This window comes from Pseudophryne corroboree, chromosome 3 (assembly GCF_028390025.1).
Source record: "Pseudophryne corroboree isolate aPseCor3 chromosome 3, aPseCor3.hap2, whole genome shotgun sequence".
Taxonomy (NCBI): Eukaryota; Metazoa; Chordata; class Amphibia; order Anura; family Myobatrachidae; genus Pseudophryne; species Pseudophryne corroboree.
In genome coordinates this window covers 684,583,760-684,607,716 of record NC_086446.1, presented here as the reverse complement: position 1 = coordinate 684,607,716, position 23,957 = coordinate 684,583,760, and the positions used below count along the sequence as shown (strand labels likewise).

The window sequence follows — 23,957 nt, the reverse complement described above, 5'->3', positions numbered from 1 at the left end:
GGAGGGGCATAGAGGGAGGAGCCAGTGCACACCAGATAGTACCTAATTTTTCTTTTAGAGTGCCCAGTCTCCTGCGGAGCCCGTCTATTCCCCATGGTCCTTACGGAGTTCCCAGCATCCACTAGGACGTCAGAGAAAATCAATAATTTAAATGATATGATTCAGATTGGATAGCTATCTTGCAGAACATACACTGATATAAATATACACATAATTATATATATGTACCATTCACTGGTCTCCTGAGACTCATTTATCCATGTAGTGCTTCTAATTTGCATATCAACAGAGGTTCATATGCCTGTTCAAGAGGGTAGTGGGACAGGTTAATTAACATTTCAATGGCTATTCTAAACTAGCAAGCAGAGTAAACTGAATCCTAGAGGTAAAAGAAAAAAAAAACTTTTTTTTATATCTGTGTGTAATTCTTACACGAAGTATTCATCTATTAACTCTCACTAGGCCCAGCTGAAACGCTTTGTAATTGACTATGGCATGGGTTAAATAAATGCATTGGTAACTCATAAATGGTGATTGATGTGACCAAGGAGAGCTGATTATTCTGGGCAGTGAAAATCAGCCATTTAGAAAATTACCTTCCCAAAATGGCTGCTGCTCCTCCCCCTTCCACATTCATGAGGGTTACACAAAATGGTGGACAGGCCATGTGGTTAGTCCAAAATGGAGGACAGACCATGCGGCTTCCTTTGTCACAAAGAAATCACACATCATACAAGCACCAGAAGTTATTTTAAGCCTGAGTTAAAAATAAAAACTATATCAAGGCTATGCAGCAACTTTTAAATATACTTTTAAACCTATTTAAACAGATAAACAATCCAATCTGAATCAAACACAATATGACTTATTTGAACCCATTTTTGCAACAATAAAAATACATTTTAGCATCTTAAATATTATGAGAAACGCATTGTCCCTTGAATTTCATATCAGCGGCTTACTGATACCACAACAATACATTAACGTGGATGTTATTTTCATCAGCTTCTCAATGCGTCCATTGGAGCCGGTCAATTACAGCAGCGTTTGTAATGTACAGTGCATCATTAAGAACGTGATATCCCGTGAGAGCCCCCAATTGAGAATGCTGATTTGATTTCTCACATTTAAAATGCCCGCTCTAATATATATTGTAAACGCCTGCACCTCTTATTGCCATATCCCATGAATGTGCGCTATACATCGCAAAACACTGCATCCCATAAGAGAAAAAAATACAACCACACATTATCTGAGTTCCAAAGCTCATTGATGTATATATTTGTTATTAAAAAGGATATGGATTCAATATATATTACAAAGTACAGTATACCTATAGTTACATGGTTACATTCACACAGTAAGCAGTTAGAACATACAATTACATACAGTTATATGCCATTACATACAGTTTCAGTTACATGCCAGCGATACAATTACCATTCCCTCCAATGCAGCTTATGTCTCCCTCTCTCTGTAAATAAATACAGGAACTGAACTGCCAGCAACTCCTCCATCATCCTCTGAGACCAAAAAGCAAGTAGCTGACCTCCTGTGTGGTCAGCTTATGTCTCATCTAGTTTCTGGGGGAGGGGACTCATGATGAGTCACCAGTTCCTCTGTATATGGTAATCAGATTCAGCCTTGAAGACATCCAAAGGGCTGGCATGAGTTTCCTGTTTGGAATATCTATTGTTCTAATAAAAGTGATCCCAGCTTCCATACATCTAATCATAACTATCCGCTGCAATGTCCCACAACTTCACAACAAGTATCAAATGAATCTACACATCAATCTGGTTGCTTCAATAGTAAACATGACCAGTCTATTTTGCTTCGTTCAAATAATACACATTCATGACATTAATTCATTAGATAATTTTAAATCAGCATGATGTCTGGCGCTTGATATTATTATAATTATGTACTGTATGAAATAAGTGTCGAATCCATCTCTGTGGCATGTCCGTGTAAATGCGTGTGTTACCATATATGTATTTGCAAGTATAGCGACTTAAATGTGTGTAGTTTGTATGTTCTCTTTATGTAATATTTTTGACTTCGACAATACGGTGGTCCATAAGTGTGGAAACACCCTTATAAAAAGGCAAGGAGTAGGGAAATATTAATCCAGTGTCTACACATATGATATAGGAGTGGGGGAAAACCTTTTAGGGTATGTCACAAGTATGGCAGCCATTTTGACGTTAGACACTGGATTAATATTTCCTTACTCATTTCCTTTTTATAAGGGTGTTTCCACACTTATGGGACCATTCTGTATTTATAAATAACTTACAGAATTATATAGCAAGGCTCCAGCTACTGTGTGTGTCAACGGCCAGAATCACAAGTTTCAGCCTTCTGCAGCATGCAGAATCAGCGCTCACCGATGGGTCCCATCTCACAGTCCAACAGCAGCGGTGGGTGCACCGTTGCTTGCTGCAGCACAGGCTGAGCACTACCAGGCAAGAGCCGTCCCTCTTGCAGGTGTTAGCAGGGCTCCTGGTACAGAGCCGATTAACTCTTCAGCAGCATCTGGTGCACCGGAGAGCACCGTAGGGAGAGCAGCGGTCACACTTGGATCTCACTCTGAACCACACAGGTGCTGCTGTACATGCAGGTGCCCCTTCAGGGCTTGGAGCCCGGAGACAGGTGTCTCCATTGCCTTTGGGAGTTACACCCTGACCCTCAGTATGCATCATAGTCTCACTGTGCATGCTGGAAGCAGTCAGCATCCCGGCGGTCTGGATGCCAGTGGTCAAGTGACTGACGCCAGAATCCCAACAACACTCGGAATCCCGGTGCTGTAACCCCTACCGACAACATCCCGTAGGTAAGTATTGGGGTGCTGGTTAGGGTTAGGCACTACAAGGGGGGTTAGCCGTAGCCCCCCCCCCCCCCCAAGTCTTAGCCTTAGCCACCTTCGCCTGTGATTAGCCATAGCCGCCACCCCAGGTGGGTTAGGGTAGGGTCCAGGGGAGGGGTAAATTAATTACCTCGCCCCCAGTCGTCATTGTAAAAGTAGGGATGCTGCGGTTGGTCATGTGACCTCTGGCATTTCCTAGTACACCTAGTACACATAATGTAAGTCCTCATTTCGTTCATACAAAGCAGCAGAATAGATTTGGGGGTTGGCTACAAAGACACATGGCATAGGCATTTCTATAATGGGTGCAGTGTGTGCGGTGTCCAGGGGGACCCCCACACCACAAACCCTGCACCCATGTTTAATCACTTACCACTCTCAAGAGTCCCATGTCAGCGCTGCTGCTGCAGTAGAAGTCAGTCACAAAATGACGTGTAGACATTTTCCCAGTGATACGTGAATGCGCACTATAGATTAGTCTCTGGGAACATGGTGGCCGCCATGTTTTTGGAAACCGCGCAAGCGCACTAGAGATTATTCTCCGGGAACACAGCAGGAGTGCCATGTTTCTGGAAACATGCGCACGTGCAGAGTCTACGCCACCACAGAGAGGAGCGGCCCACACAGTCTGCATACGGGGGCCCCTTCCTCTATTAAAGTGCCCCAGACAAATGGAGATGTTTTGGGAGTTTTGCAGGTGTGTTGCCGAAAACGGCTGCATACAGAGACGCTGAACTGCTCACATAGGGGGCCATAATCGGAGAAACTGCACCTGCCATAGAGAAGGCGCAAGTGTCGATGCTGCATCTACAGATGCAGCAAGTAGTATTTTTGTGTTTATGTATGCTGACAGTGGGTGTCGCACAGTGGGTGTCGCACTCCTTGCACATTCATATGTGTGGGTATTCCTCAGGGAAGGGATCTGTGGGCCTAATTCAGACCTGATCGTAGATGTGCTAAATTTAGCACATCTATGATAATTTTCTCAGACATGCTGGGGGACGTCCAGCTGTGCTGCCAGACTGCTACTCACCGCATCCCGGGTCGCAGTGGCTGCGTGTGACATCATGCAGACGCCGTGGGCCGCCCCCACCATGGTCCAGACACACTTGCCTTTTTCCGGACCGCGCCCTGCCAATGGGGTTCTAACGCCGTTGGCACACACCCTCCCTACCTCGCAACCGCCTCTGCCTGTTAATTATGCAGAGGCGATCGCAGTCCTGAGATGCTTTTAGCATATCACTGGGCTCCCGGGGTGCGCCCGCTGCATGTGCGCACTCCGCAAAGAGCTTCAGATTGTAAACGCTGCCGCGATCCAGTCTGAATTAGGCCCTGTAGCAGCACTTGCATAATGATGCAGATGTGACTGCGGCATAAGAAGCAGCTGCGTCTGTATCAGACTTTGAATCAGCCCCTGAATCTCAAACACACCAACTCCTTTCCGCTATCACGGGATTACATGTTTTTGCTCTGCTAATATAGACTTTGAGTTACTGTACTCTACCTTACACTGTGTTTCTAAATACTTTCATAAGTTCCATCACTCACATTTTATCATTTTGTACATTACAACAACTGTCTTATATTATTATTAAATGGCTTACCAGGTACTTGATGGGACTCCTTTAGGTCTAAAATATCTTTAATGTACAACTTTGCAAATGCAAGGAACACAGGATCTAAACCCCATAAAAGTGAGGGTGTTTCTTCCATAGAACCGGGCTGCATTCAGGGACCTAAATGACAAGATACATATTTGGTCAGTATTTATACAGGTGCCAAGTACCCAGACAATAAACTTTAGCAGATGTTAAGCTACTGCAGGGAATTTGTGCATGTGCGCTTCTGGTCTTCCTCTCCACGGAGACACATTTTGACCCTTCCTGAGTGACGTCATTTAATTTATCGCCAAGTGTGCCAATAAGCAATGTGCGGCCCCGCGGGTCGTTAAAGGCTCTCACTGTCAGCCGTTCATGCAGCTCAATTTGGACTTTCATCCAAAAACTGCATGCACTGCCTGGCCGCGGCGTGACGTTACTGAGCGATATGGTTTGCATGTCGCTCAGTGTGTACGCACTGCTACCGATCGCCCAGCCCGGGAGTGGAAACGCTAGGCGACGTCGCTCATAGAGCACATCGCTTAGTGTGTACCCACCTTGTTAATAGCAAATGAACTCGTAAATGGCTTACTTATAACTGAGGTATGTATTTTACAAATGTAACCTTTGAACTTTTGCATTTCCACTGTTGAATGTAATGCATCATTTAAACATATCCTTATCAGATGTGTGGAAAAAATAAGATTTTAAACCTACCGGTAAATCTTTTTCTCCTAGTCCGTAGAGGATGCTGGGGACTCCGTAAGGACCATGGGGAATAGACGGGCTCCGCAGGAGACATGGGCACTAAAAAGAACTTTAGATATGGGTGTGCCCTGGCTCCTCCCTCTATGCCCCTCCTCCAGACCTCAGTTAGAGAAACTGTGCCCAGAGGAGACGGACAGTAAGAGGAAAGGATTTTTGTTAATCTAAGGGCAAGATACATACCAGCCCACACCATCCACACCGTACAACTTGGAACATACGAACCAGTTAACAGTATGAAACAAAACAGCATCAGCCAGAGACTGATCAAAACTGTAACATAACCCTTATGTAAGCAATAACTATATACAAGTCTTGCAGAATGTAGTCCGCACTGGGACGGGCGCCCAGCATCCTCTACGGACTAGGAGAAAAAGATTTAACGGTAGGTTTAAAATCTTATTTTCTCTTACATCCTAGAGGATGCTGGGGACTCCGTAAGGACCATGGGGATTATACCAAAGCTCCAAAAGGGGCGGGAGAGTGCGGATGACTCTGCAGCACCGATTGAGCAAACAAGAGGTCCTCATCAGCCAGGGTATCAAACTTGTACAACTTTGCAAAGGTGTTTGAACCCGACCAAGTCGCTGCTCGGCAAAGCTGTAATGCCGAGACCCCTCGGGCAGCCGCCCAAGAAGAGCCCACCTTCCTAGTGGAATGGGCCTTCACCGAATTTGGTAATGGCAATCCAGCCGTAGAATGAGCCTGCTGAATCGTGTTACAGATCCAGCGAGCAATAGTCTGCTTAGAAGCAGGAGCGCCATTTTTGTTGGCTGCATACAGGACAAACAGTGCCTCTGTTTTCCTCACCCTAGCCGTCCTGGCTACATAAATTTTCAATGCCCTGACCACATCAAGGGACTCGGAATCCTCCAAATCCTGCGAAGCCACAGGCACCACAATAGGTTGGTTCATATGAAAAGATGAAACCACTTTAGGCAAAAATTGAGGACGAGTCCGCAACTCTGCTCTATCCACATGGAAAACCAGATAGGGGCTTTTGTGAGATAAAGCCGCCAATTCTGACACCCGCCTCGCCGATGCCAAGGCCAATAACATGACCACTTTCCAAGTGAGATACTTAAATTCCACTGTTTTCAGAGGTTCAAACCAGTGAGACCTAAGGAAACGTAACACCACGTTAAGATCCCAGGGTGCCACTGGAGGCACAAAAGGAGGCTGGATATGCAGCACTCCCTTCACAAAAGTCTGTACTTCCGGAAGAGAAGTCAATTCCTTCTGAAAGAAAATGGATAGGGCCGAAATCTGAACCTTAATGGAGCCTAACTTTAGGCCCAAATTCACTCCAGTCTGTAGGAAGTGAAGGAAACGGCCCAGATGGAATTCCTCCGGAGGAGCATTCCTGGACTCACACCAAGAAACATACTTCCTCCAAATACGGTGATAATGTTTTGCCGTCACGTCCTTTATTAGAGTAGGAATAACTTCATCCGGAATGACCTTTTCCGCTAGGATCCGGCGTTCAACCGCCATGCCGTCAAACGCAGCCGCGGTAAGTATTGGAACAGACAGGGCCCCTGTCGCAACAGGTCCTCTCTGAGAGGAAGAGGCCATGGATCTTCTGAGAGCATTTCCTGCAGATACGGATACCAGGCCCTTCGAGGCCAATCTGGAACAATGAGAATTGTCTGTACTCCTCCTCGTCTTATGACTCTCAATATCTTGGAGATGAAAGGAAGAGGAGGAAACATATAGACCGATTGGAACACCCACGGTGTCACCAGGGCGTCCACTGCTACCGCCTGAGAGTCCCTTGACCTGGCGCAATACCTCGGTAGCTTTTTGTTGAGGCGTGACGCCATCATGTCTATCTGAGGCAGTCCCCACTGACTTGCAATCTCTGCGAAGACTTCCTGATGAAGTCCCCACTCTCCTGGATGTAGATCGTGTCTGCTGAGGAAGTCTGCTTCCCAGTTGTCCACTCCCGGAATGAAGACTGCTGTCAGAGCGCTTACATGATTTTCCGCCCAGCGAAGAATCCTGGTGGCTTCTGCCATTGCCACCCTGCTCTTTGTTCCGCCTCGGCGGTTTACATGAGCCACTGCGGTGATGTTGTCTGACTGAATCAGAACGGGTGGTCTTCAGTATGCCGGCGGTCGGGCTCCCGGCGACCAGCATACCGGCGCCGGGAGCCAGACCGCCGGCATACCGACACTTATTCTCCCTCGTGGGGGTCCACGACCCCCCTGGAGGGAGAATAAAATAGCGTGGCGCGCGTAGCGAGCCCGCAAGGGGCTCATTTGCGCTCGCCACACTGTCGGTAAGCCGGCGGTCGGGCTCCCGGCGCCGGTATGCTGGTCGCCGGGAGCCCGACCGCCGGCATATCGTAGTGAACCCAATCAGAACAGGTAGGTCGCGAAAGAAAGACTCCACTTGACGAAGGCCGTTGTATATGGCCCTCAATTCCAGTACGTTGATGTGAAGACAAGCCTCCTGGCTCAACCAGAGACCCTGGAAGCTTCTTCCCTGTGTGACTGCTCCCCAACCTCGGAGGCTCGCGTCCGTGGTTACCAGAACCCAGTCCCGAATGCCGAATCTGCGACCCTCCAGAAGGCGAGCACTCTGCAGCCGCCACAGGAGAGATACCCTGGTCTTGGCGGACAGGGTGATCATATGATGAATCTGTAGATGAGACCCGGACCACTTGTCCAGAAGGTCCCATTGAAACGTTCTCGCATGGAACCTGCCGAATGGAATGGCCTCGTAAGTCGCCACCACCTTTCCCAGAACTCGAGTGCAGTGATGCAACGACACCCTTTTTGGCTTCAAGAGGTCCTTGACCAACGACACGAGTTCTTGGGCCTTTTCCGTCGGAAGATAATCTTTTTTCTGGTCTGTATCCAGAACCATGCCTAAGAAGGGCAAGCGAGTCGTTGGAGCTAACTGTGACTTCGGAATATTGAGAATCCAGCCGTGCTGTTGCAACACCCTCAGGGAGAGTGATACGCTGTTCAGCAACTGTTCTCTCGATCTCGCTTTTATTAGGAGATCGTCCAAGTACGGGATAATTGTGACCCCCTGCTTGCGCAGGAGCACCATCATTTCCGCCATTACCTTTGTGAAAATTCTTGGGGCCGTGGAAAGCCCAAACGGCAACGTCTGAAATTGGTAATGACGATCCTGTACTGCAAACCTCAGGAACGCCTGATGAGGGGGATATATGGGGACATGAAGGTATGCGTCCTTTATGTCCAGGAACACCATATAATCCCCCCCTTCCAGGCTGGCTATGACCGCTCTGAGCGACTCCATCTTGAACTTTTTTAAGTAAAGGTTTAAGGATTTTAAATTCAAAATGGGCCTGACCGAACCGTCCGGTTTCGGGACTACAAACAGGGTTGAGTAATACCCCATCCCCTGCTGCAGCAGGGGGACTTTGACCACCACTTGCTGAAGACACAATTTTTGAATTGCATTTAACACTACCTCCCTCTCTAAGGGAGAAGTCGGTAGAGCCGATCTGAAAAACCGGCGAGGGGGCAACTCTTCGAATTCCAGCTTGTAACCCTGGGAAACAATTTCTATTGCCCAGGGATCCACCTGTGAGTGAACCCAGACATGGCTGAAAAGTCGAAGATGTGCCTCCACTGGTGCGGACTCCCTCAGTGGAGCCCCAGCGTCATGCGGTGGATTTTTTAGAGGCCAGGGAGGACTTCTGTTCCTGGGGAACTAGCTGTGGTTGGCAGCTGTTTCCCTTTTCCCTTACCTCTGGCAAGAAAGGAAGATCCCCGCACTCTCTTGGGTTTATGCGACCGAAAGGACTGCATCTGATAATGTGGTGCTTTCTTAGGCTGTGAGGAAACATAAGGCAAAAAAGTTGATTTACCTGCCGTAGCCGTGGAAACTAGGTCCGTGAGACCTTACCCAAACAATTCCTCACCCTTGTAAGGTAAAACCTCCATATGCCTCTTCGAGTCGGCATCGCCCGTCCATTGTCGGGTCCATAAGGCTCGTCTAGCCAAAATCGCCATAGCGTTGGCTCTGGAACTCAGTAGGCCAATGTCTCTCTGAGCATTTCTCATATACAGGACAGCATCTTTAATATGACCCAGTGTCAATAAAATGGTTTCCTTATCCAGGTGTATATATCAGCAGATAAGGTATCTGTCCACGCTGCTACAGCGCTACAAACCCACGCCGACGCTATTGCCGGTCTGAGTAGGGTACCAGTATGTGTGTAAATAGACTTCAAGGTAGTCTCCTGCTTGCGATCAGCAGGATCCTTGAGGGTTGCCGTATCTTGAGATGGCAGCGCTACCTTTTTGGATAAGCGAGTCAACGCCTTATCCACCCTCGGGGAGGATTCCCCCCGTATCCTGTCCTTAGTCGGGAACGGATACGCCATAAGAATCCTTTTGGGAATCTGCAGCTTTTTGTCTGGAGATTCCCAAGCCTTTTCAAATAATTCGTTCAGCTCGTGAGAAGGGGGAAAAGTTACCTCAGGTTTCTTTTCCTTATACATGCGCACCCTCGTGTCAGGGACAGAGGGGTCATCTGTGATATGCAACACCTCTTTTATTGCAATGATCATATAATGAATACTTTTAGCCAATTTTGGCTGCAACTTTGCATCATCGTAGTCGACACTGGAGTCAGAATCCGTGTCGGTATCAGTGTCAACTATTTGGGATAGTGGGCGCTTCTGAGACCCAGAAGGTCCCTGCGACATAGTGAGAGGCAGGGTTTGGCTCCCTGTACACTCCCTGGACTCAGCTTTGTCCAACCTTTTGTGTAATAAATTTACATTTGCATTTAACACATTCCACATATCCAGCCAGTCAGGTGTCAGCGTTGCCGACGGAGACACCCCACACATTTGCTCCACCTCCTCCCTAGAAGAGCCTTCCGCTTCAGACATGTCGACACACGCGTACCGACACACCACACACACACACACAGGGAATTCTGTATCTGGAGACAGTTCCCCCACAAGGCCCTCTGGAGAGACATAGAGAGAGTATGCCAGCACACACCCAGCGCCAATGACCCAGGGATAAAATTACCCAGATAGCGCTTTTAATATTACACTGCGCCAAATTATGTGCCCCCCCCCCCCCTCTTTCCAAACCCTCTGTCACCGTGTTTAGCAGGGGAGAGTCCGGGGAGCAGCTTCTCAGCGTGTGCTGTGGAGAAAATGGCGCCGGTGAGTGCTGAGGAACAAGCTCCGCCCCCTCAGCGGCGGGCTTTGGTCCCGCTCGATTTACTTCAAAAACTGGCGGGGGTTCTCTATATATGCTGTAGAGCCCATATATGCTCTGCTTTTGCCAGATTAGAGGTTTAATTGCTGCCCAGGGCGCCCCCCCTGTGCCCTGCACCCTTACAGTACCTGCCGTGTGTGTGTTGTGCGGGAGCAATGACGCGCAGCGTTACCTCAGTGAAGATCTGAAGTCTTCTGCCGCCTCTGAAGTCTTCTTTCTTCTTATACTCACCCAGCTTCTATCTTCCGGCTCTGTGAGGAGGACGGCGGTGCGGCTCCGGGACGAACAGCTAGGAGAGACCTGCGTTCCGACTCCCTCTGGAGCTAATGGTGTCCAGTAGCCTAAGAAGCAGAGCCTAGCAGTTAAGTAGGTCTGCTTCTCTCTGTTCAGTCCCTCGATGCAGGGAGTCTGTTGCCAGCAGGCTCCCTGAAAATAAAAAACCTAACAAAAGTACTTTCTTTCAGGAAACTAAGGAGAGCTCCCTGTAATGCACCCAGTCTCCTCTAAGCACAGTATCAAACTGAGGTCTGGAGGAGGGGCATAGAGGGAGGAGCCCGTCTATTCCCCATGGTCCTTACGGAGTCCCCAGCATCCTCTAGGACGTAAGAGAAAGTACGAGTGGAAAATGTAGTGCTTTGTTAATTTATGTCTGCATGCAATTAGTTCAGATTTTTGCTAATTAAATTATACATACAAATACAACGCATATACTGTATATGTATTTACACCCTCACATATCCTAATGACAGGTACAGTAGAAAGGATCAGCGCTCACAGATAAAGGTGAAAAGAGTTACTGATAGATACAGTAGCTGTAGTGATACATCACGTCTAACATTTTGCCCTTAAAAATTCAACTACGCCCTCCTCACTGATCAGCACCCTGCACCTACATCAGTCGGATGTAATGGGGCCAAGATCGCCAGAGGTGCGGGATACCAGCCTATGTCGGACGTTTCTTTTAAAGAGGCAATCATTTACAAAAGCATGGTTTTGCCTTGTGTTTGCTCCTTTAAAAAAAAGTCAGAGATCGTCCGGCATCCCGCACCTCCGTCTATCTCGGACTTCATTACATCCCACCGCATATATCATACTTGCCTACTCTCCCGGAAAGGCCGTGAGGGCTCCTGAAAATCATGTGGCACTGCCGCCCCCACTGGAAAAGTGGGCAAGTCTCCAGCATCCCCCTCCAGTCCCCCGCACCCTTCCAATAGAGCACTAGTGGGTGGGCCGAGGGGACCCAATGACGCGATTCGTGCTGAATCACGTCACTGTAGTCCTGCCCCCTGTTTTGTCAGCACTGTAGAGTGGGGGCGGAGCCTGATGATGTGATCATGCCATCATGCTCCCAGGCAACCCACCTATGTGCCGCCACGCCCCCTGTCAACATGAGTTTTTTTAAATTTTTATTGGTGTAGTTTTCTATGTAAAGGGACTGGGAACCCCAAATAGTGCACCGTGTCCCCTCGCATGGCTCACTTCGCTCGTCATGCTTCGGGCAAGATGCCTCGCTCCTCTACCCCTGCACTCGGAACAGGTCACCGTTCCCAATTGTAGTCCACATGGATCGTAAAGTATGAAAAAGTTAAAATAAAATAAAAATGTAAATGTGAAAAACTCATGTCGACATTTTTCCATGTCGACCTAGTGACCATGTTGACCTAATGCATGTCGACCAATAGTGGTCGACCTAATGACTGTCAACCCATACACCTGATAGTGGGTAAGAGTATCATTGTGGCATCTCTGCAACTAGTAAACACTGATAAATGTGCTTTCAGAGCAATCTAACAAAATGTATGGATTGTGCCACTTGGTTTAATAAACTGGTAAAGCTTTCCTGAGCTTACATCTGCCAACAAATGACTGCCTGGAAGCTCATGCAAATTTAAAGAAGGCAATTACATATTACAGTACAAGATGGCACCGCAGTGTATTGTGTTACAGTGCAGTCTGGAAAATACAAAATGTGTACGACTGGAGAAATAAACAGAGCGGCTAATTCAGACCTGATCGCTGCTGTGCGTTTTCGCACAGTGGGCGATCAGGTCTGAACTGCACATGCGCAGGTGCCACAGTGCATCGGCGCATACCAGAGATGCAATCGGCATCTCAGCTCAGCGATGGGCTGAGATGGCCAGCGCTGGGCGGGAAGGGACGGGCTGGCTGTGTTGGGCCGCTGTTTTGGGGGTGCGGTCCGGGCAACACAGGCTTGACATCACACGCAGCCGCTGCAACCCAGAGAGCGTCAGGTAGCTCTCTGCCAGAGCGTAGGAGCTGCGCTTGTAGGGAGCTACTCTCCAGGTACAAGAGCATCGCCGCCGTGAGGGCAAACAAGACATGCGGGACGATCTAGCCCTGTGGTGGGCGTCCCCCCACATGTCTGTGAAAGTGATCGTAGATGTGCTAAATTTAGCACATCTACGGTCAAGTCTGAATTACCACCATATTGCTAATCATTGCAAATGTTTTATTGCCATAGCCCCAACTGAAGTCTTCATGGAGTCAGCTTATTTGAACACATGATGTGCACTGTACTAAGCGTATCATTCGTAGAACCACAGCTAAAGACACTCACACCTTCTTTAGCTACACCATGTACAATTACAGTCTGGATATATTTGGACACTGACACAATTTTTGTTATTTTGGCTGTTTGCCAAAATCTATTCAAGTTATAATGATATAATCAATATGGTTTTCATGCATACTTACCTACATTTAATATTTCCGCTACGGGTGAAGCACGAAGAGGAGAAGCAGGTGGGTGGTGATGGGGAGGGGCAAGGCTAATTGTGTCATTAGATCCCACTCCCACAGGAAAAATGCCACTATTGGATTCTATTTGAATAGGGGGAGGGGCTAAAAGTACATGATTTGCATAGAATCACGTAATTAGGCCCCCCCACAGGGACCGTAGATTCACTGGGGTAAATTTACTAAGATGGGATTTCTAATTAAGATGGGATGTTGCCCATAGAAACCAATCAGATTCTACTTCTCATTTATCTAGTACCTTCTAGAAGATAATACCTGGAATCTGATTAGTTGCCATGAGCAACATCCCATCTTAAACAGCATAATCTTTGTAAATTTACCCACTGTATTTATCGCTGCATTTTGCCCATTTCGCTAGGAAGTGGGCAGAATGCAGGAGGGGTGCCCACTCTTCAGGGGGTGGGAGGAATATGGGTGTCTCCCGCAAGAATTGGGAGAGCAGGCAAGTTTGTTTTCAAGTGAAGCTTAAAGGGGGAATTCTATTAACTCAGAAAAATTTTCAGATGTGGAAAACTGGAGTTTTTTGCCCCCCCCCCCCCCTTCTCCCAGTTCAATTAAAACCCATGTTTTGCACTCAAAAAATTTAAGCAGCAGCGAGTGGTCAGTCTCCCCCTCCCTGTACAGAGCAGAATCCCAGTGATGTCACCGGACCCGCCCTGCTACACTTTCTACACAGAGAGGGGACGGGGACACCAGGCCCCAGGCCGTGTGTTCAGTTAAGGATTCTTTAGACAGATGAATCAAACATCAACCTGTACCAGAATGATGGGATTTAAAGAGTAGGTAAAAGGCTTGAAAAGGCTCATGAACCGAAACACACATCATCAGTAAAACACGTTGTAGGCAGTGTTATGGTATGTTCCTGCATGACTTCCATTGGCACTGGGTCATTAGTGATTACTGATGTGACAGAAGACAGAAGCAGCGGGATGAATTCTGAAGTGTACAGGATAGGGATATTCAGCATGTTCAGATTCAGCCAAATTAAGCAAAGTTGATTGGACAGCACTTCACAATACAGATGGACAATTCCAAAAAAGTACTGCAAAAGCAACCGAGGAGATTTTTCAAGCCAAAATAGTGGAATTTTCTGTAATGGCCAAGTCAATCATCTTATCGTAATACTATCGAGCATGCATTTCACTTGCTGGAGACAAAACTAAAGGCATAAAGACACACAAACAACAACTGAAGAAAGCTACAGCAAAAGGCCTGGCATAGCACAGCATACCAAAAGGAAGAAACCTAGCATTTCAGTCTAAGGGAAGTTTTCTAATTGGAGAAAGGCATGTTTGAATTTGTGGAATACGTATGTGTCCACTTACATCTAGCTTTTCCCATTACAATGCGTCTTATATGCAAAACTAAGCAAATAGGATGAACACCTTATACAGATTAAAATTATATGCAGCATACTGTACCTATATTCTGTGTGTGACCGTGCCTGTATTTGCATACGAAATGGTATGTTAGTGTTTTCCTAGAAAACACTGTAAAGTACTATTTTGTACGCAGAAACAAACGCAGATGCACAGAGAATATAGGCATGCCGCATATCATTTCATTCAGCAATCTGCTTGTGTATCCTATTCACATAGCAATGAGAATAAGAGACATTTTCAGCAAAAAAGATGCCCGATGCTAACAGAGTTGCACGGGACCTGTCAGCTCACTCACGCCTGGCATCCCCCATTACATGGTGTATTGAGGACACATCTGTATTATTTATTTGGTTTTTGACATTTGGAAACAGATTGTTCATGGGACATTCTCAAGTGTTATTGTAATTGTCCTGGCGCCAGTGACTGAACAAGCCTTTGCTTTGAAATGCAAACTAGAGGTTTTCTTATGTGCCTTTGTGTAAAACAGTGGTCCCCAAACTCGGTCCTTAAGGACCCCCAACAGTTCATGTTTTCCAGGTCTCCTCACAGAATCACAAATGAAATCATTAACTCCACCTGTGGTGTTTTTAAAATGTGCCAGTGATTAATGAATACACCTGTGCACCTGCTAGGTGACCTGGAAAACATGAACTGTTTGGGGTCCTTGAGGACCAAAAATGGGAACCACTGGTGTAAAATGTCCAGCAGGTTTTGGGGCAAAAAATAATTTGTTTTCAAGAATTTCCTGTACATTTGTGGCAGTTGTATGTTACATCAGATTGTGTTTTAGGAAAGAAAACTGGTGTGGGTGATATATGCATGAAAGGAAGCTGGCAGTTCAGATACTTTGAAATGTAAAGGGGGGTAGACACGTAGCTATGTAAATGTAAATTCTAAGCAATCTGACTAGATTGCTTAGAAAAGAAGCACACATCGCTCTGTGTAGCGATAGCACGGCACTATTGCTGACTCTAGATTGGCCTGCATGCAGGCACAATCTGGTCAAATCGCTCACTTCACTGCTGGGTGAAGTGAGCGTCATCCTCATTCCCTCTCCTCACTGAGCGGGGGGAGAGATGTGTGCTGAGCGTTCTGTGATAGATCGCACAGCACACATCTCCCCGTGTGTACCCCCCTTAAGATGTTTTTCTTTATTTAGATTTTGTGAGATAATTGCCCTAGTCAATCAGGGGTGTAGCCTGTTGTATTGTATGTTCTTGCTATCAAAAATAAGGCATGTGAGCCCTGAATGGCTAGATCCTTCTGACTCTCACAGGGGACTGACTTCTGTATCTGTATGCTGCGATGCCGCCCAAGCACCATCTGTAAGGGGAAGTGTCTTTTTTAAGATGACTACATCTGTATCCTGTGACCAACAGAATAGCTCAAAACGCTATTACATTCGCCGGCTGTTCTGGGTTGAAACCGGTGTCTCCAAGCTCAAGCCCTCTGCCAGGTATCCTGTAGAGACTGGTCCATGGTGAGGGACAAGTGGGAATTAATAGACACCAACCAGGAGGTGTAGCAGCAGTGTATTAAGTGCCAATTGTAGAAGCCTGAGTAGAAGATGTAGGACCTTGGTGGTGGCAGGGTTACCCGCCTACTGCGCAGTGGATGGAGTCAGTAACAGGCAGTTCCTGATGGTAAAAGGAATCAGCTAATAACCCAAAAGAAAACGCCATGCCATAAGCTTAAGGTTTGTAAAAGACAAAGAGAATTCATGCAAGAGCTTTAACAGGTGATACTGGCTCTGACATGTATACTATACCTCCCAACATTTTAAAATGTTCAGCCGAGACTTTATCACTGTAATGTGTTGAAGCTCAACCAAAAAGGGTTGTGGCCTATATGAAAGGGGGTATGGCCCTGCAGCAGTGCCGCGATCACGAGCCATGCCCCTGTTTTTCGTCACTGAGGGGGCATGCCCAGTGCTCTGTGAGCTGCTGGCATGCCCTCCTGTGTCCACTGAATAGACGATGTGCGCATGTGCACAGCATCTATTCACCACTGCTCTGCTAAACAGAGCAGCGAGTGACAGGAGCCTCCCAATTGACCCCCCACCACCACCACCACCTCATGCGCACAGCGTCTATTCACCATTGCTTTCCAGCAGAGCAGTGAGTGACAGGAGCCTCCCAACTGCCCCCACCCCCACTGGTACCTGCAAGTAGGACAGCGGGACAGTCCCAAAAAACCGGGACTGACCCACGAAAATTAGGAAAGTTGGGAGGTATCGTATACCAATATATTATTCTAAACTCCTCCTACTTTTGCTGGAGATCCTGGGGCCCACCTTGTAACAATCACCATGAGACTAGACCCTTACTGTGCAAATATCCATCTCCATGGGTTTCTTTGGTATTTCCTTTTGTCCATGCATTGGTGCATAATTTAACAATTTGGCATATTTTGAATACCACCAAGAGTTAAACTGCATGCAAGGGTTACATGTGGAAGAGCACCCTTTATCCTCTATAATCATTAATATATCGACTTACTGTATGCGGAGCACAAGCAAAGCCACCAGGGCCGTAACTAGATATGTGCCAGTGCAACTGCACTGTGGGTGCACAACTGGCAACACCACCCGCACGGCCACTGCCCGCTCTCTCTCACTTCATCCTGCCGCTGCAGCGCTGCCCTGCACGCAGGGGGGATGGGGGTGTTCTGATCTTTTTTTATGTAAAGAAGCAGGAACTGCGGGGCCGCTATTTAAGCCCCGCCCTCTGGCATTTGGCTCCGTCCCCTTCAAAGAATGGTGTTCTTGTGCTATGTGTACTTGTGCTGCTGTAACCTCCGACTGTCTCAGTCCCTCCACTGGCTACGGCATCCTATAACTACAGCCCATTGCCATGTCCTCTTCCTGGAGGCACTTGTAAGTGATATAATTCCAAAAATACTTATATCTGCCATAATAAGTAAAAAAGGGGGCTCTGCTGCCGTAATGTGTAAAAAGGATAAGTCTGGTGTCGTAATGTGTAAAAAGGATGAGTCTGGTGCCATAATGTGTAAAAAGGGGGACTCTGCTGCCATAATGTGTAAAAAGGGGGACTCTGCTGCCATAATGTGTAAAAAGGGGACAATGCTGCCGCAAAAGGGGTAAAAAGGGAAACTCTGCTGCCGTAATGTGTAAAAAGGAGGACTCTACCTGGCGTATTGTGTGATGGGCTCTATCTGGTGGAATGTGTGTAAGTGGTGCTACTGCGCGGCGTAATTTCAATAAGAGACTACTGTGCAGCATAATATGAATTGGTATTATTTTGTGGCCATGCCCCTTCACCATGAAGCCACGCCCCTATATTTTTGCCACCGCATACACATGCAATCGCACACTTGCACAGGTGAATTTACACTCCTTTTGGACGGCGACTATCTGATCGCTGGACAGCAAAATTAGCAGCACAGCGATCAGGTCTGAATTAGGCCCAATAGCCCCCCAAAAAGCAGAGGGGCTAATTCAGACTTGATTGTAGATGTGCTAAATTTAGCACATCTACGATCTCTTTCACAGACATGCAGGGGGATACCCAGCACAGGGCTAGTGCGCCCCACATGTCTGGCTCTGCCCCCCCCCTGGCACAGGTACAAAAGCATCGCACAACGGCCATGCTTTTGTACCTGAAGAGTAGCTCCCTACCAGCGCAGCTCCTGCGTGCTGGCAGGGAGCTACCCGTCACTCTCCGGGTCGCAGCGGCTGCGTGTGACATCACGCAGCCACCGCGTCTTGCCCCCCCCGCGCGGTCTAGCACACCTGCGTTGCCTGGACTGCGCCCCCAAAACGGTGGCCTAACGCCAGCGTCCCGCCCCCTCATACCCAGTGAACGCCTCTGCCTGTCAACCAGGCAGAAGTGATCGCTGGGCTGAGATGCCGATCGCATCATTGGCATGCGCCGGCGCACTGCAGCGCCTGCGCAGTTCAGACCTGATCGCCTGCTGTGCGAAAATGATACAGCAGCGATCAGGTCTGAATTAGCCTCTGAGTTCCTTAACATTTCTGTACGATGAACAGGTGAGAAACAGACTACAACAGTGGTTGATGAGCCCAATTAGGATGCAATTAAAATAGACTGGATGCGGATCACTATAAGACACGTTGGAAAATCCAGACAATGACTGCTATCCATGAACGGAAGGTCTAATAGTTAGCATTAGTCTCACAGCATAGCCCAAATTGTGTGGCGTTTATATATTCTCCCCGTGCTTGCGTGGGTTTCCTCCGGCTACTCCAGTTTCCTCCCACAATTCAAAAATATACTATAGGTTACTTGGCTCCTGAGAAAAAAATAACCCTAGTGTGTAAGTGTGTGCATACTTGTGTTTTAAGAGCAGACTAGGTGGGCCAAGTTGTTCTTACCTGCCGTCAAAGTCTGTACCTATGTTTCGCTTTTTGTTTGTGGTCATCTTCTCTGCATCAACAGGCCCCAGTGAAACCTACATGTGTGGCCCTTGTGCGACCAGCTTAAGTATTACTTCATTCAACGAGACTAATACCCCTTTCACACCACACAAATAACCCGGTATATTGTCGGGTTGACGCAAGTCTAGGTGCCGTGTGAAAGAGGTATGTTCCAATTTCCTGCGTCGCCTGATCTGGTATTTCAACCCAGGCATAAAAGCATGATTATTTCTCGTTCAGGTGCGATGTGAACAGGTTGCCGGATTGATGCAACCCGGGACCGTTCACACTATAGGGAGTCAGCAGTAGAGGGACAGGCGGCGCTTGGAGATGATCTGATCTCCAGGTGCCGCCTCTGCACACGTCACTGCACACATCACCAACCCGGCAATTTGCTGGGTGGGTTCCGCCAGTCTGAAAAGGGTCTCAACAGGGTTACGACCCGCTATAGCAATATGAAAGCGGTATTATATTGATGATACAAAGGCTTACAATGGTTTTAAAAGAGGACGTAAGGAAATGCTGCAGATGTGTTGGTTTTCATTACAACAACAAAAACTGTACAACTCAGTATTTACTGTAACTCAGTACTGATGTTGACTTAATGATGCATCAGCTCATTGGAAACTTGCGGTTTGCATAGTGTGAAACCACTTTTGTCACACATCTCTCCACCGTTCTGTTTTCTCAGTGTACAGGGATCATGAAAGGTTGTTTTAAGGTTCACTTTAAAAGAAAAAATAATCTAGACTAGAAACTTTGTCATTGCACCAAAAATTGAACTCATTTGTTTTGCATCAAGTTGCATTTAAAACTAACAGAATGCATTTTGTTTTACTCATTTACTTTTTTACTTCTTTTACATAGGCACAACTTTCATCAGAGGCAATGAAGAAAGCAAATTCGATGGTGCTATATATGTTATAGTTATAGGCTAGGGGGTTCTAATTTGCAATCTGTTCATTACCTGGACATTGGGTTTCTTCCCAACAGACTTATAAAAGCTGAGTGACCATACCCGTCAGCTGCTCAGTCGACAGTTCAGTGGGGAACTGTAGTATTCCCTAGGGATAGCCATCAAATGGTTCACCAGCAATGTTGCCATATGTCCCTTACATACACGGAAGGAAACCACTGACTGAAAACCATTGGGCATCGCTAATGTGGGTCACGGGAATGTGGCAGGCTAGTTAGGGAAGGGGGTGGGGGCTGGGGCTAAGTGGCCCAAGCCTCATCCCCTCCAGAATCCACTGTATTGTCACATGTCTTCCATCAAAAGCAGAGAAACATTAGACCTTTGCAATCAATGGCAAAACCATCAACCGCCAGTGGAAGGCTATAAGAGGGTGATGGCCAACCCTAGTATTCCGTGCTGGAACCACGAATATGATAGCGGCCTAACTGGCCACTTGGTAAAGACTCATCATTGGCTATTCTTAGGGATTAATATTATTACATTTTAATTTAAGGCACCACAAGTGTTTCGCAGCGCCGCACAAAGGACAGTACAGGGGGGAAAAACTTAACATTACAGTAAATAAATAACAAAAATAGAGTACAGGTAACAGAGCACCACAATTCTCAAAACTTAATACAGTTTAGATGTAAGTAGCGAGTGAGTGATCAGCGTACTACTAGGAGCTGGTTGCCATAGATAGAGACGAGCCTTTACCAGCAGGAGAAAAAGCAGGTAAAGATGGTCGCTGAGTAGGAGAGGGCTATGAGCGAAATGTGTTAAGAAGAAGGTTTTGACAACAAGAGGAAAGAGGGCCCTGCTCTGAGGAGCTAACAATCTAGTAGGAAGGGGCAACAGACAGATGACATAAGGTGCAAGCAAGCGGGAGGTAGCCTGATGACAGGATGTAAGCAAAGCAGAGATGGTCAAGGCATGAGGAGGGGGATGGAGGAGCAGCCTCAGGACTAGGTTATGCATCAGAAGGGTATGCTTTGATGAATAGGTGGGTTTTCAGTGCCCGTTTGAAGCTCTGCAAGGTCGGGGAGAGTCCAAAGGAATGGGGAGTGTGTTCCACTGAAGGGGTGCAGCAGGGGCAAAACCGTGAACTCGAGCATGGGAAGCAATGGCCAGGGTAGAGGAGAGGCGGCGGTCATTGGCCAACCATAGAGGGCGGGAGGGAGTATGAAGGGAGAGGAGGTTGGAGATACAGGGAGCAGTGGAATTAGAGATGGCCTTGTATGTGAGGGTGAGGAGTTTGAAGAGAATTCTGTAGGGCAGGCCTGGCCAACCTGTGGCTCTCCAGCTGTTGTAAAACTACAAGTCCCATCATGCTTTGCCACAGTTTTTCTATTAGGGAATGCTAAAACTCTGGCAGGGCATGCTGGGATGTCTAGTTTCACAACATCTGGAGAGCCACAGGTTGGCCAGGCCTGCTGTAGGGGAATGGGAGCCAGTGCAGATTTTGTCGAAGGGGAGTGGCAGAAGTGGAGCAGCGGGAGAGGAAGATAAGCCTAACTGCGGAGTTGAGTACAGATTGGAGGGGAGCAAGATGGGAGCAAGTGAGGCCAGTGAGGAGAACATTGCAGTATTTGAGCCGTGAGACGACCAGTGAGTGGATGACAAGTTTAGTTGCACTCTGGGATAGAAATGTCATGATGCGCGCAATTTTGCGAAGCTGGAACCGACAGGATTGTGTAAGAGCTTGGATGTGGGGTGCAAAGGAGAGGGAGGAGTCAAGAGTGACGCCCAAGCAGCGGAGTTGGGGAACGGGGGAGATGATGGTGTTGTCAACAGTGGTAGGGGGTGTTACTCTGGCTGGGGGAAAGATAATGAGCTATGTCACCCAACAACATATATTAGCACACCTGTTTATTTACTTGTTTATTTTTTGCGCATCACACACATGGTTTGCTGCAAGAGTGCTGGATCCTTTTACTGAAATTTGTCTAGGGCTGGGGCACACATCTTTGTGTACATGAATATGATACCGGTTTCTATGATCCTGCGGACACTGGTTGATGACGCAGGGAATATATGGGAGGCAGGACAAACCAGTGGGAACCCAAAGCAGCAGTTCCCACTGGGCAAATTCCCAGGCTTACTCAGTGTTGGGGGCATTGCTTTAGAGCCCCGGAGAGTGCTGTAGGAGAACACTGGAAAGACAGGCATGCTGAAGTGCTGCTGCTGTGAGGGACCACTTGTAGGGCCGCAGACGCCGCTGAATGAGAACTGGGACTACCGCTGAGAGAGATTGCTAGGGTCCAGACTGCTGACTAGGGTGGCCAATCCAGGGCCATTTTTTCAATCCCGATACCCGGTCAATCCTGAGATTTCCGGGATCCCTGGGATTGGCGTTTCCCTGTGTGGCCGCCCCGCCCACAACACACACATAACTCACAATACACTGGCGGCTCCCAGCGGCATGTGACGGCGCATCGTGACTTCTCACTGCACGTCACGCTGCGCTGGGGAGCTAGAAGGAGGAAGCCGAGCAGCGTCTGAGCGTCCTGAGGACGCTCAACGCTGATCCCTCAATCCCCGGCATTGGAGCTTCCAATCCCAGACGTTTTTGAGCCTAAATCCCGGGATCCCGCCAATCCCAATATTGGCCTCTCTACTGCTGACTGAGCCAGACGTCGCCAGTATGCCGGTGAGGTGATTCCCCTTCTATGGGTGTCCACGACACCCATAGAGGGAGAATAGAACGTGACGTGTGGCGAGCTCAGCTTAGTTGCGCTCGCCTCCCTGCCGGCATTCTACCGGTATGTCAGTTATACTGACAATATGTTGGTATACTGACAATCGGCATCCTGTGCTGCGAGATATCATACCAAACCTGTATATTACTTTAGTGCACTAGTCTGTTCTGTTACAGCCTGGATGAGCTAACAAAGGGACTGTATTCTTGTACATTATTTCTCCGAAACTGTGTTAACTGTCAGCAGCACTGACACCCGACAGAGTTGCCCTATCAATGTAACAATATCTCATGGTCGTTGTATACTTTACCGGAGTTACAGGACTGCACAGAGGCAAGAGCTGACCAGTGAAGAATTCTTAGGTTAACCTGTTCCATACCAGAATTTAGGGGTCTATGGGGGTAATTCAGACCTGATCGCTGCTGTGCGTTTTCGCACAGAAGGGAATCAGGTCCAAACTGCGCTATCCTGGGGGTAGAGGGCTGAAATGATGATACCACGTCTGTCAGCAGAAACAGAACAGGTGTGGAATGGGGCGGAAAGAATTTAATACTGCTTTATGTATTTTATAGTGACGTTTGTGAAGCTGTAAAATAAGGACATTTCAGGAGGAAAACTTTCAAACCTGGGACTGTGCCTGGAATTCAGACACAATTACCAACTACAGCATTTGGTTCACTTTTACTAGTTCCATGTTTTGTAAAAAAGTAAAAATAAAAAATTTCCTGAAGATCAAATAAATATATGGTGAAAGTGCTGGTACGTGTCTTACAACTTATACCGCTTTCAGATCGCAATGCTGGGTCGAACCCGGGATTTGGAAACAGGTCCTTCCCTGGTGCGACCCAGCATTGGACCCTTTCACACTGGCTTCCCGACCCAGCAATATGCCGGTTAGGGTTGCCATCAGGGGCGGAGACGAAGGTGGCACAGGGAGCGGGTGCGGAGCCGGCGCTAGGAGATCATCTCCACACCGCCTCTGCCATTACTGTGAACGTGTCCCGGGTTGCATCGACGCAACCCGGTAATGACCCGGTAATAACCCTTCTTTATTCCCAGGTTGAAATACCGGGTCAGGTGGCCCGGGAATTCTGGACCCCTTTCATGCCGCACAGCGACCTGCACCGACCCAGCAATATACCGGGTCGATACTGAGTTTCTGCAGGGTTAAAGGGGTATTATAGTGGAAGTGTTCTGAAGAGACAATATATATATTTATCTAGGAGCAGGATGTGGTTCTGCATGTAAAGGTGGTGATATTTCCAGACGCACCTATCACACTGTGTTCTCTCTCTC

At 47.6% G+C, this 23,957-nt stretch overlaps 1 protein-coding gene across 2 annotated transcripts in view; it reads right to left on the bottom strand.

Moving 5' to 3' along the window:
* STN1 (STN1 subunit of CST complex) overlaps positions 1-23,957 on the bottom strand; it is a 240,032-nt gene that overhangs the window by 129,411 nt on the left and 86,664 nt on the right. For both annotated transcript variants that reach the window (XM_063961973.1, XM_063961974.1), the window contains exon 2: positions 4,474-4,605. In XM_063961973.1, the coding sequence (XP_063818043.1) occupies positions 4,474-4,597 (124 nt within the window). In that variant the 5' untranslated portion in view covers positions 4,598-4,605. The remainder of the gene's footprint in view (positions 1-4,473; positions 4,606-23,957) is intronic.